At 39.8% G+C, this 13255-nt stretch overlaps 1 protein-coding gene across 1 annotated transcript; it reads left to right on the top strand.

Annotated features, from left to right (window-relative positions):
- The first annotated feature begins 7808 nt into the window (after positions 1-7808).
- LOC140007655 (uncharacterized) lies at positions 7809-10426 on the top strand. Its single transcript, XM_072050581.1, has 5 exons — positions 7809-8036; positions 8216-8305; positions 8396-8551; positions 8660-9076; positions 10085-10426. Exons 1-5 carry the CDS (start codon positions 7809-7811, stop codon positions 10424-10426), a joined length of 1233 nt encoding a protein of 410 aa, XP_071906682.1.
- The last annotated feature ends 2829 nt before the right edge of the window (positions 10427-13255 follow it).

Below are 13255 nucleotides of genomic sequence, written 5' to 3'. Positions count from 1 at the left end.
CCTCACCTAAAAAAGACATAACAACACTATTGTCTTAGCGTTAGCAACTCTTCACCTAAAGAAGACACAGCAATAGGATAGCTCCCCTCTCCTACCAATGGCCTTGAAAAAGACAAAGGTGACAAGGAGAGTAGGGGCTCAGGATGTATTTTCTTTCTTTTATTTTTTTGACCAAAAAAATGGTGATAGAGGATTCCAATCCAATCTGGTGTTGGCAAGAGTTGATGTAAAAAAATGATCTTGATTCCTTATGCTATATAAGATTGAGTTTTAATCAAAGAGAGAGTTGAATTTCAACTGCATGGACGGGGGCAGTTTGGAAATTTAGAAAATGTGTTATTTTTTTCAAACTTTTGGTACAACTGATTGCAGCATGTATTTGGGTGTTTTTACATTAAAGCCCCCATGTTTGCACGTTTAAAACTTGTATTTATAGACACATTTGGGTATTTTTGTGGAATGTGGGTTTATTTGACGATCATTTGTGCATTTGGTCCATTTCATATAAGCATGTAATTTTGTGCAATTATTGAAATAGGGTTATTATGTAATTAAAATAGAGCCACGTTGCTGATAACCTCAGTAATTGTAGTATAACTCCATTCAGTTGTTCGAAACACTCATAATTATATCAACACCTGTTTTCCTATGTTTGAAACTTAGCCATTTGAAACAATTTCTCTACTAGTAAAAAAACACTGTTTACATCCCAATTAAATGGCCAATAAATGTGGGTATGCTGCTGAGTTATTGTCTGAGCATCAGTTATGGCTCTTTCAATTCTTCCTTCTCCACATTCTTCAATTTTCCCCCTTTCAACTTTCAGGATTGCGTTATTTTTTTAGCCTTTACACTCAGCATTTGATAATGGTTTTCAGCAGAAGCTATATTTTCTTAGTATTACTTAATATGCGCTATTATCTTATATTTATCTTCATTTACTTACTCATCACAAGCACTTAAAAATTCTCTTTAACCACACGCACCAAACACTTGCATGATGCACGGGCATTCCCTCCCTAGTGATGTAAATAAGAAAAAGTTTAGTTCTATTTATGTTGTACAAGAGTTCGTGATTCTACTAGGAGTGAGAGGTTATGAGATTATTAGGGTGGTAATGGGGTTTAAATGGTAGTGCTGTCAATGGTAGGTAGATTTGGACATGGTATATCATTTAATTGTCCTTTTCCATCTGATGATTTTTTGGGTGCTAAGTTTTCTGATGGATTTAAAAAGGTTATAATTGTGGTAATATGGCTATTGATGGTGGTTAAATTTAGATTTAGGATATTTTCTGATATAGATTTCCTTTTTTTATGGGTTTTGAGGTACTACTTGGTTTGGTGATTATAGAGAGGTTTATAGTGGTTTTGATGAGTTCTGAAAAGTGATAGTGATATTGTAATAGTGAAGGCAAGAGGTTATAGTGGTGGTGATGGTGTAGTTGTGGGGGGGGTGGGTTTTTTTTTAATTTTACTTTTTGATTATATTTCTTTTTTGTTAAGTTTTTAGATGTTAATTTGTACGACGACTGTGTTTTTAAAGAAATTTGTGCGTTTTAAAATTTTGACCTTTTTTTTTTTCTAAAATCTTACTAGGGTATTTTTGAAAGTTACAATAAGAAATTGAGGTAAACTAGTCACATCTCTTTTGTTTTAATTAGATTTTGCTTGATTTTTTGATGGTGCTAAAAATTGAAAGTTTAATGTAATAGATTGCGAAGTTAAGAGAGTGTTGAAGCACACTATTGCAGCCCAAACTTGGATTTAATGCTAGCACTAATGGGTTGGGGATTAACTGAGCTCTGTATTGTTTGGGTTGAACTCTACTTTACCTAGCAACTGGTAACGATGAGTACTGAGTGAAGAGTGAGTGTTTTATTCTTGTGGATCGTAGATTCTTGGAAAGCACTTGTCGTGTTTCAATTTGAAAGATATAGGGTAAAATACCAAAAAACTCTTTGTGGTTTGGAAAATGTTCAATTTATTTCTTTATAGTTCAAAAACCTACATTTTAGCTCCCTGTGATTTTAACTAAAGTGTAACTTAGACAAAAATCGTCTAAATTAATGTTAGCATGCAAAATGTCACAATTACCCCTTGTAAATAATGAAACCCTAAGACTCTTTCATCCATTTGGTTTGGTAGTCGAACGATTGAGGAAGAGAGATAGAGAGAGACAAAAACGAGCAAGAAAATCCTAGGATGAGAGAACTTCAAAGCTGGACAAATTTCAAAGCTAAAACCCCATTTGCTTTTTTTGTCTTGTTTTATGAAACAAAAGAAAATGAGAAAGGAGATAAAATGGTTGATATTTACATGTATTTTGGGGGAAAATTTAGAAGTGATCCAAATATTGCTTATATAGGAGAGTATAAAATAGGCATATGGAAGAATAAAAATCCAAATGAAATGTCTATAATTTGGCTATGGAGAATGTTTAAGCAAGTGGGCCCTGATGCAACCAAGGTTAATTTTTAGTGGTGTTTCCCTGGTTTAGACATAGATAGTGGATTACTATCAATTACAGGGAATGATGATATTAATCTCATGAAATTTTCACATCTTTACCTTCCTATAAGCGTAATATATAGTGAAAGTGGGAACAAGCATTTAAAGAGCCACCCCTATATGCTGCTAGTGGAGTTAGTACTATTGAAAGGAAGGTATACATATCGACCAACCAAATAAAGCCAATGGAAAAGGGAACAAGCATATTGCACAGGACACAACTAGAGCTGATGTGAACCAAAGTAAGAAGAATGATGAGCCTGGCTAGTTATAAGAAGGATTAGAGACCATAGATGATGGTAATGAACATAACTGGAAGGTTGCTATGTAAGACCTGGAAAAGGCCAACAAAGATGCTGCAGCATGGCTAGCCCAGCTTCCCTTAACATTGTGGTCCAGATCTCATTTTGGAGTAAGTAGCAAGAATGACATATTGGTAAATAAGCTGATTGAGTCTTTTAACAACTATATTCTTAAAGTAAGGGAATTGGCAATGGTTTCTATGTTTGAATGGACTAGGAGAAGGTTAATGCATTGAATTCAAGTCAAGAGGGCTGGTATGAAAAAATTTCAAGGCAAAATTTGTCCCAATATCCAGGAGAAAATTGAAAAAGAAATGTAAAGTAAAGTAGGTTGTGTGTTGCAATATATGGCTAGTGGCTTGGAATATGAGATTCTGGCATTAACATGAAGTAGTTGTGAATTTTCAAGATTGGACTTGTACCTATGACCTATTTCAATTAAATGGATGTCCTTGAGTACATGGATGTGCTAAAATACAGGCAAAAAAAAAAAGGACTAGTTTTATGATATGTGCGTAAGTGTTATAGCAGGGTGACATACTTGAAGACATATGCCCACGTGATTAATCCTATTTCAAGTGTCAAGTACTAGGTAAGGGCACTTGAGGACCCCATTAATCCATCGACAGTACGAAAGATGCCTGGAAGGCCCAAAAAATGAGAAAGAGATTAGTTGATGAACCAAGGAAAGGCCAGACATCAATGAGTAAGGAACTTGCTACACATTGCAAGAGATGCTTTCAACCAAATGATAATGCAAGAATATGCAAGAATCCAATTCATCCGAAGTCCAAATTTTATAAGGTATATCCTTTTTCCAACTAACCAAGGATATTCATTATTCAACTACACAATATCTATTTTCGTTGTGATAGGTACTTGAAGTACTAGATGTTCAATAACCTGCAAATCCACAATCTGATAAGTTTCTCAACATCCAACTTCAGCACCATATCAACAGCAAATGGTGACAAAACAAGTTAAAGTTGATTGTGCCTGCTTATCCAAAGCAAAAGTCCAAAAGATAAAGGCATACACTTAGCCAAACGGTGTCAAGTGTAGCAAAGTTGTCTTGAAGAATCCAGTTCTCTCTTAGGTAATATTCCAAAAATTTCCTGGGTAAAATTACCCTTGGTATAATTTATGGACAAATGATATGTTAGAAAATTGACTTAATTTCTTTTAGGCAGATTTCTCATTTTGTGTCAAAATAACTAGTTTCTTAATTGGTTTTAGTTACTTGATGTAGTAGTTAAGGAATTTCCTATTCATATGAGTTTAGAAATTATTTCCTATTCCATATAAGGTTAAGAAATAGCAATTATTTCTTGTTATTACTTGGGTGTTAGCCAAGTAATGTAACTTATAAATAGGTGAGGTTGGTATACTACAAAGTGGCACACAAGTGCGACATACAAGGGTTGGATTTGGATTCAAATTATATTCTTATATAGGATTTTCCTCTCATAATAAAAAACGGATTTCTCTCTATAGACGTAGGCACAATGATGAAGGCGAACCACATTAAATCTTGTGTGTCATTTATTTTTCATGTTTGTGACTTATTCGTCATTAAATTGTTATATTCTTGATGTCTCTATAGTTGTTATTTCGTGCTTGGTCCCAACAAACTGGTATTAGAATAGGGTTCATGGTTGGATCCTATTTGACTATTAAGAACAAGTGAATTTGTGGCTATTACCAATTCAACAATTTAATGGTTGGTATTCCTGTTTCAATAGTTTGGCAAGACGCATTGATGGTAAAGGATGAGAAGTTGGAAAGCATGGAAACACTTGACAATATAAATCTAGGCAAGTGATTTAAGAATCAAGAAAAAAGTGGAGTCCATTATTGATTTTGGACGTAAATCGATGGAGATATTCTCACAACTCCAACAGTTGATATTTCATCTTGGATGGTTTTTAGATTCAGATTATGTTTTTTGGGTGATGTAGCATATGTCCCAAAGAAGCAATGGAATCTAATTTTCAAGTGCTATAAGACTCTGACAATTACGATTTTTTCTTTGTAAATGGAGTCTTGAAAATCACTCATAGTCTTAAAAAAAAATTAGAGAATACACACACATAACTTACCATAATAAACTCTAGGGCTCTCAAAAACTTTCTCTAAAAAACTTTCTATTTTTAGAATTTTAAGGTTTTTCCACTACTGCATCAACGTCTGTGGCCGTCATGGCAGGCCGTCCCCCCTCTTCAGAGGAAGGGATACCACCTTCGGTTACAACCCATACTGGTACCGGCTTGTCCTTTGCGGAGGTAGTTTCATCCAAGTCGGCGATGGGTTTCCAATCAAAGTCTTTCGCTTCGTTAGCGTCTACATCTACGACAGCTCGGGTGCAAGCCATTGCAACTACACATAGGGGAGAACCGGCAGTGAACTTTTGCATGGAGGATATGGAACGTATTGCTGCTCCGTTTCAATACGCCTTGATGGGTAAGTTTTCGAAGGGGCGGCCGCCAATGGAAGATCTAAGAAAATTTTTCCACATTCTAGATTTAAAGGCAGAATTCTCTATCGGCTTGCTGGATCGTAGACATGTACTGATACGGCTAACAACTGAAGCTGACTACTACCGTATGTGGGCTAGAGGAATCTGGTACATTAAAGAGGTCCCTATGAGGGTTTTCAAATGGTCCATCGATTTTCATATTGATAGAGAAACATCCGTGGCTCCTGTATGGTTTGCGCTTCCAAAGCTGCCGGTGCATCTGTTTCATAAAGTGCCTGTTTCCCATAGTGGCTTGCTTGGGTCGGCCACTATGTGTGGATGCTGCAACTGCGAGGAGCTCACCCCCGAACATGGCTAGGGTCTGTTGCGAGGTCGATCTGTTGAAAGAGCTCCCGTCTAGGGTTTGGATTGCAGTGGGGGATAGGACGGGCTTCTAGAAGCCGTTGATTCCAGAAAATCTCCCAAAGTATTGTGGGCACTGTTTCCATCAGGGAGATAATGAGGCTGAATGCAAGGTTAAAAACCCAGAACTGAAGCCTATATCTGTGCAAGATCAGTGTAGAAAGGTGGTACAAGTTTACCAGTCGAGAAGCGTCTTCGCGTCGACGAGTGCGAATGGACAGGGAGAGGCCGGGACCTTGGCGGCTCAGCCTACTGTTGATGTGGTACGAATGGAGAAAGCCGCTGCCGTTGGGGATGTTGCGACGGCAGGGGCGGCAGCAGAATTAGATGGTGGCTAGGGAGGAGCGGGTAGCCACCAGTCCAAAGGAACTGCATGAGGAGAAGCGTTGCGAAGAGGAGGAGGGGAAGGACACACCTGCTGCATTGGTATTTCCGGACTTCCGAACATGTGCTGACGGCCTGGAGGGGAAAGGGGCTGTGATACCAAGCATGGACAGTTTTGTTGGGACTGGGCAGGGGCAATTGGTAGAGGAAGCTATCCAAGTTGCGGCGGAGAAAGTGATTGAAAGGCTGGCTGACCTGGTATGCGCAGAGGCGGGGGAGGTGGGTACAGATGCTGGTTTGGAGGCTGATGATGGCATGGTCTCGATGATCTCACAGTAGCAGGATGGTTTGATAAATGGGATGAATCTGTCACCGAGGAAGGTGTCCATAATAAGCCAATCAATGGAGGCATTTCGTAACCGGTTGATGTTTTTAGATTGGGTGATGATTGGCAGCCACTTGCACACCGTTCCAAGAAGCAAGGTTCTTCTTCTCAAGCTTCTTCTTTATTGTTTCCATGATCAACTCTTTATTTTCGAATGTTAGGGAGGTGGGTAACTGATCTACTCTAGCAAGGTTACGTAAGTTGTGTCGTGTACATGCGTTGTCTCTGGTTGCATTATATGAGCCGTTGCTAGATTTGTCTCGTTTGGAGTACAAATGGGTCAAGCTAAATTTTCATCATGCTTTGGCAAATTTGGAAGGTAGGATTTGGGTCTTCTACAATTCTTCTTTTACGGCAGTGATCGTGGCACAAAATTCACAGTTTATTGCCCTACGAATAACTCACCTATATATGGGTCAGGAGTTTGTTGCAGTATTTGTTCATGCAGCGTGTAGTAGAGAGGAGAGGTCTGAGTTATGGAGGGACTTGGCTTTCGTATGTTCTACCCGCCTACCTGTACTTATGGCAGGTGATTTTAATGTTATTCTGGCGGCAGAGGAGAAAAATGGGGGTAGACCTTTTGCCCTGTCGGAGGCGACAGACTTTATCCAATTTCTTAACATGTCGGAGTTATGTGATGTGGGGTTTTCGGGATCTAAGTTTACCTGGTGTAATAACAGGTTTGGAAAGGCCCGTGTGTGGAAGAGGTTGGATCGGTTTCTACTTAATTCCGTTTGGGATACTTTGAAGGTTGCGGTGTCCGTTACACACTTAAACCGGTTAATGTTAGATCATGCCCCTCTACTGGTCTCTTCAAGAAGCATTGGGCTTCAGTCCTCTCGCAGTTTCCAATTCCTGAATGTGTGGAGTTCCCATCACCAATTCTTAAATGTGGTTAAGGATGCATGGGGGCAACCGGTACAGGGACGACCCATTCGGCGATTGTTATCGAAGTTGAAGAATGTTAAGGCAGCCTTGAGTATCTGGAATAGGGAGGTGTTTGATAATATTATGACAGGGTCAAGGAGGCAGATGAGGCAGTGAGGTTGAGTGAACTGGCTTTGGAAGCAGACTCGTCGGACCTTAATCAGAGTCTCTTACACCAATCCCAAGCAAAATTGAGACAGGAGTTATGTAGGGAGACGGACTTCTGGAAACAGAAGGCTAAGCTCAAATAATTCAAAGAGACAGATGCCAACACTAAGTTTTTTCATGCAACAGTGCGGCAGAGAAGGGCTCGTTTGTTCATCCATCGCATTAAGAACAAGGATAATGGATGGGAAGAGGACTTCGTGCAAATAAAGGCTTTGGCAGAATAGTTCTTTTCTGCTGTCTTTTTGGGACCGTCAAATTTTGAACACCAGGATAACACCAACATGTTAAGGACCATTCCTAGATTGGTAGGGGACATGGAAAATGAGATTTTACAAGAGATTCCGGGGGTGGAGGAGGTTAAAAAGATTGTGTTTTCGATGGATGGTGATTCGGCGCTTGGACCAGATGGCTTCACGGGGAAGTTTTTCATAGCCACGTGGGAAATTGTGTGGGATGACATGGTCTTAGTAGTTCAAGACTTCTTTGTGGGAGCCAATCTACCGGTGGGGTATACAGCTACTTTACTAGCATTAATCCCGAAGGTGGAGAATCTATCACAATTTTCGGATTTCTACCCAATCAGTCTATGTAATTTTGTCAATAAAATTATCTCCAAGCTGTTGGCGGCTCGCTTGGAAGGAATCCTTCATAGGATTATCTCTCCCCAACAAAGTGCTTTTGTGAAAGGGAGTTAATTTCGAATAATATTTTGCTGGCACAGGAGATGATTTCTGCGATAAATAAAAAGGTCCGTGGGGGTAATGTTGCTTTCAAATTAGATATGGTCAAGGCTTATGATAGAGTATCTTGGGTATTTCTTATATCGGTTCTTCGTGCGTTTGGGTTTGGGGAGGCATTTATAGATATGGTATGGCGGTTAATTTCGAACTGTCATTTTTAGGTACTGGTTAATGGACAACCCTGTGGTTTCTTCAAGTCTACCTATGGGGTGAGGCAAGGGGATGCGCTTTCTCCGGCGTTGTTCATTATTGCAGCTGAAGTTCTTTCGCATGGTCTAAATGCGCTATTGGAGGAGTCGGGTTTCACTCCTTTTCTGGCAGGTAGACAGGCGGACCCAATTACATATCTCGCCTATGCTGACGATATTATTGTCTTCTTTCGTGGAGACATTAGATCTATTTGATGCTTGATGAGAGTGCTTCAGGAATACCAAGCTTGTTCCGGTCAGCTGATTAATAATAGTAAGAGTTGTTTCCTCACATCAAATAAAAGCCCAGCACCGAGGCGCGCACTGATTGCGAGGGAGACGGGGTACTCCTTTAAGGCCTTCCCCATTAGATATTTGGGTTGCCCTCTATTTACCGGGAGGAAGTCTAGCTTCTTATTCTCGGAGCTAGAGGACAATATTGCAAGGCGGATAAGGGCTTGGACATCAAAATGGTTATCGTTCGGCGGGCGTCTCGTCCTGATAAAGTTTGTCCTGTTGTCAATGCCGGTATACCTACTCTCGGTGCTGGCTCCACCTAAGGGAGTGATTGATCGTCTCCCTCAGTTACTAGGGAACTTCTTGTGGGAGGCCGTGGATGGGAAAAAGAGACGTCACTGGATGTCTTGGTCGCCGGTATGTTAGCAATGGGGAAATGGGGGCTTGGCTCTCCGCTCACTCTATACGACAGTGTAGGCATTCTCTTGTAAGTTGTGGTGGAGGTTTAGGAATGGTGGATCTCTGTGGGCAGATTTCATGAAGACACAGTATTGCAAGGGTAGTCACCCGAATCAGGTACAAAATACTCCAACTGCTTCGGGCACATGGAGGAGAATGTTGTGGGCTCGAGTTTGGGTGGAGCCACATCTAACCTAGGATGTGGTTGCAGGTCAGGTTGATTTCTGGTGGGATAATTGGTTGGGGGACGGTCCATTAGCATGGCGGTTCCCACATCTGGCCAGCACCGAAGTGGTGGCAAGTTACTGGGTGAATGGTAACTGGGACTTTGGGAAATTATGTTGCATATTGCTAGAAGAGGTCCTTCATAAAATTGAGGAGCGATTTGAGTGCTGGTAGGTTGGAGGTAGGGATGTTCCGTTTTGGTCTGGGACGCAGTCCGGGGACTTCAGTATACGGTTTGTAATCCCAATTATTGTGCCAAGTGCCGCGGACTCTTGGGTATTCAAGCAAATATGGGTGAAGGGATTGCTATTGAAGTTCTCCTGTATACTATGGTGTATAATGCATTCCAAGATCCCACTCTCAGATATTCTCTATCAGTTCAATGTCCATGGCCCGTCACGTTGCTTTTGTTGTAGTAATAATCACTTAGAGACGCTGCAACACGTCTTCTCACTGGGAGACACCCCCATAGCAGTCTGGAAATTGTTCGAAATGCCATTTGGTATTTCTTCCTTCGGCAGGACAATTAAGGACCGATGCTTATATTGGTGGCTTACTCCGTCGGCATATTGGATCTTACGATGGGTGCTACGGATAGGGCCGGCAGTTATCTTATGGCACTTATGGAGGGCGAGATGTTTGTTTACATACGAGGGACATGTCCTCTCGGCTGATACCATCTCGCAGAGGATCCTGGGGAACTTAAGAGATTTAATTGTCATATAGTTCCCATTCCTCCAGAGTAGGTTTTTGGGTAGCAGTTGGTATGAGGTTGTTCAAGGTGTGGGTAGCTTTCCCCCGCCGATCCAGACACGTTATATTGTTTGGGCCCGCCTTCCGGTGGGGGTTGCCAAACTGAATTTTGATGGTTCTTTTATGAATCCCTCCTGGGCAGGGGGTAGTGGGATTTTGAGAGATTCAGTGGGTCAGGTGGTGTTTGCTTTTTCAGAGTCCTACAGAAATGTCACGTCCCTGCGAGCTGAGGCTAGGGCATTGTGTACTGGGTTGGAATTGTGTAAGATCTTGGGGTATGGTCCACTCGTAGTAGAGGGTGATTCCATGATTCTTATCCAAGCAGTATAGGGGGCGGTGGGTGCACCAACATCGTTATGGCCACTCCTTCGTTGCATTCGGCAACTCTTTACAATGGTGTCCTCCTGGTGGCATACGCATCGAAAAGGGAATGCTGTTGCTGATGCTTTGGCATCATTGGGGAGTCGGCCTAGTAATTTTTGCTTATATCTTACATTCCAATCCTTGCCGCGAATGGTGCGGGGATTGTGCACTGTTGACAGGTTTGGGATTGGGAGGTTTAGATTTTCCAAGAGGTCAAGTGCGACCACATGATAGGTCCACAGATATCATATACTCTTGCCCTGTACTTTTCACTTATTATTAATAAAGTTTCCTTAAAAAAAACAAAAAAAAAAGTTCTATTGGCCTTAAAAAAAAAAGTAAGACAATTCTAAAGATGAGAAGAATATGGTAATTTTACCACTTAATTGCTCCAATGATTAAAAATAGAATTCATAAAAGATTCCGAATTGCAAGTAGTGGTAAGAAAAAATCCTGCAAAAAGAAATGATAAATTGAGGCACATTCTCGCAAGTCAACAAGAAATTAGATTTGGGGTAACTATACATGTTCATTTGTTAATTAAATCAATTGGGTGTTATGACTGTATTGATTCGAATGTGTAGTTCGAAACCATATTATTTGGTAGTTAAAGGAAATAGTTGCTAAAAGAAATATTCACCAAGGTAAAAATTTGGTAGAAAATTGACTTAATTTCTTCTATGCAAGCTTCTTGTTTTGTGTTGAAATAACTAGTTTTCTAACTGATTTTAGTTATTTGAAATAGTAGCCAAGGAATTTCCTATTTATAGAAGTTTAGAAATTAGAAATTATTTCCTATTTCGTATGAGATTAGAAATTATCAGTTATTTTCTGTTATTATTTGGGTGTTGGCCAAGCAACATACTATAAAATGGTACAAAAAGACGACATGTATCCTTATACATAGAGTGAGAAAGAGTTCTTGAAAGATGAGAAATGACATACAAGAGTTAGACTTGGGTTCAAATTGTATTATTACATAGGGTTTTCTTTTCATAAAAAAGAATGAGTTTCTTTCCGTGGACTAGGCTCAATGATGGAGTCGAATAGCGTTAAATCTAGCGAATTCCTTTATTTATTGCTAAAAAAAAATCGTACAAGTATTGATTTGACAAGGAAAAGGTATTGAACTATGCCTGTCGGGCTTAATCTACAAATTTTTTTTTTTCAAATTGCTGGGCTGCCGGGCTGAGTCCAGTTGGATTTTTGAAAAAAAAACGGATGACTACCAGACTATGTCAGCCCGACAGCCATCATCAAAAGGCAAAAAAAAAAAAAAAAAAAAAAAAACTTTGTGGCCTACCATCATATAGATATGGGCAAAAAACTTGGGCGGCCATTAAACTTTTTTTAGGATCATGTTTTGGCTATCGAACTATTTTTTGTCAATGATTGACCACTAAACAACTTAATCAGTCCACCCGTGCCTACTTCGTCAGTAATGGCTCTTAATTTCTGAAATTAGCATTACACATGGCAAACCACATGGGCAATTTTGTTGTCAATCCACTGACCGTTTACTTACATTAATGCATCAACTGAAAAGAAAAAAAGAGCGGTGCAAGCAAGCCAATTAAACAAACTTTCATTCTCAAAATCATTGTATGAAGATCGAAGAGAAGGGAAAATCGTGGTGAATCTATGGAGTGGATCATCAGGCGAAGAGACGTCGACATTGATCCCTATGAAATTTATGGTAAATTATTTTTTGTGAAAAATCATGTGAATGAACTAAAACTGTACTTTAAACTAAATGTAATGGGTGTAGTACTCAAGTTTGTGTCTAAAATCGAAGGTTGATGCGCACTTGGCTAAAAGCTGTTGGTGAAAACATATTGGTGGGAGCCTAATTCCAATAAGTTTACTCTTGAATATCGGGCTTTATTTTAAGTTGATGTGTGTTTTCAATTTGGCTCCAGTTGCAACAGAAAAACTCAAAATGCTAGATGCGTCAAAAGAATACATATTACAAATATCTTATTTCTTAAAGGGGTGTAAAACGCATGCAAGACCTTCCTATCTTTCAGTTGTAATAGTCTTTTATATATATATATATATGTATATATAAGAAAATCGTAGCCGCTATTCGAGATTGCGCAATGAATAAATCCCACCCTGTGCAATAGTCTGCCAACCACACGGAGAAGTAAGACGCACTAGACAAGCCCCACGCGACAAGCAGATGTCTATAAAAGGTTCGAATCCGAATTGACAGAAAAGCATGACGCCAACTCTATCATCTCGACGAACTCAAGGAACAATAGTAACATTGTTGCTAACTAAACGCTTTTCTTCTGTTTTAGGGACATTTCAATTCAATTTTGACACAAGTTGGTCATTATGCTTCTCAGCAGAGTCTGCAAGGATTGGTTCTGAGTTGAGAAATATGGATCTTTGTGGTTTTGTGTCACAAAATGTATCATAAATTGCTTTACCTCATATTGAGATTGGCAGTTTCTGGGGCAGCTTGGTTTCTGAGCACCAACATCCACCGTACCTTGCAGGACATGGCATACTAAGGGCTGGTTTTGGCTGTAGCATGAATAATGAGATGTTCATCCATTGAGCATTTCTTTGTTGCTGTACCGGGGTAGGTAAAATCTGCAAACTATTTGCTTGACAAGTGTTTTCTCCGTGAATTTGTTTTCGTTTTACTTACTAGATGTTTAACAATTCTCATACGACTATACCAGTAGGAATTCGTGTTTTGCAATTTTAAGGTTTGATAGGTTAAACATGGTCTAGTTGTCCTACACAACTAGACCATAGCCACAATTTTGTTGCAGGACAACCAGC

Source organism: Coffea arabica, chromosome 5c, assembly GCF_036785885.1.
Source record: "Coffea arabica cultivar ET-39 chromosome 5c, Coffea Arabica ET-39 HiFi, whole genome shotgun sequence".
Taxonomy (NCBI): Eukaryota; Viridiplantae; Streptophyta; class Magnoliopsida; order Gentianales; family Rubiaceae; genus Coffea; species Coffea arabica.
This window is presented reverse-complemented; position numbering and strand designations above follow the sequence as displayed.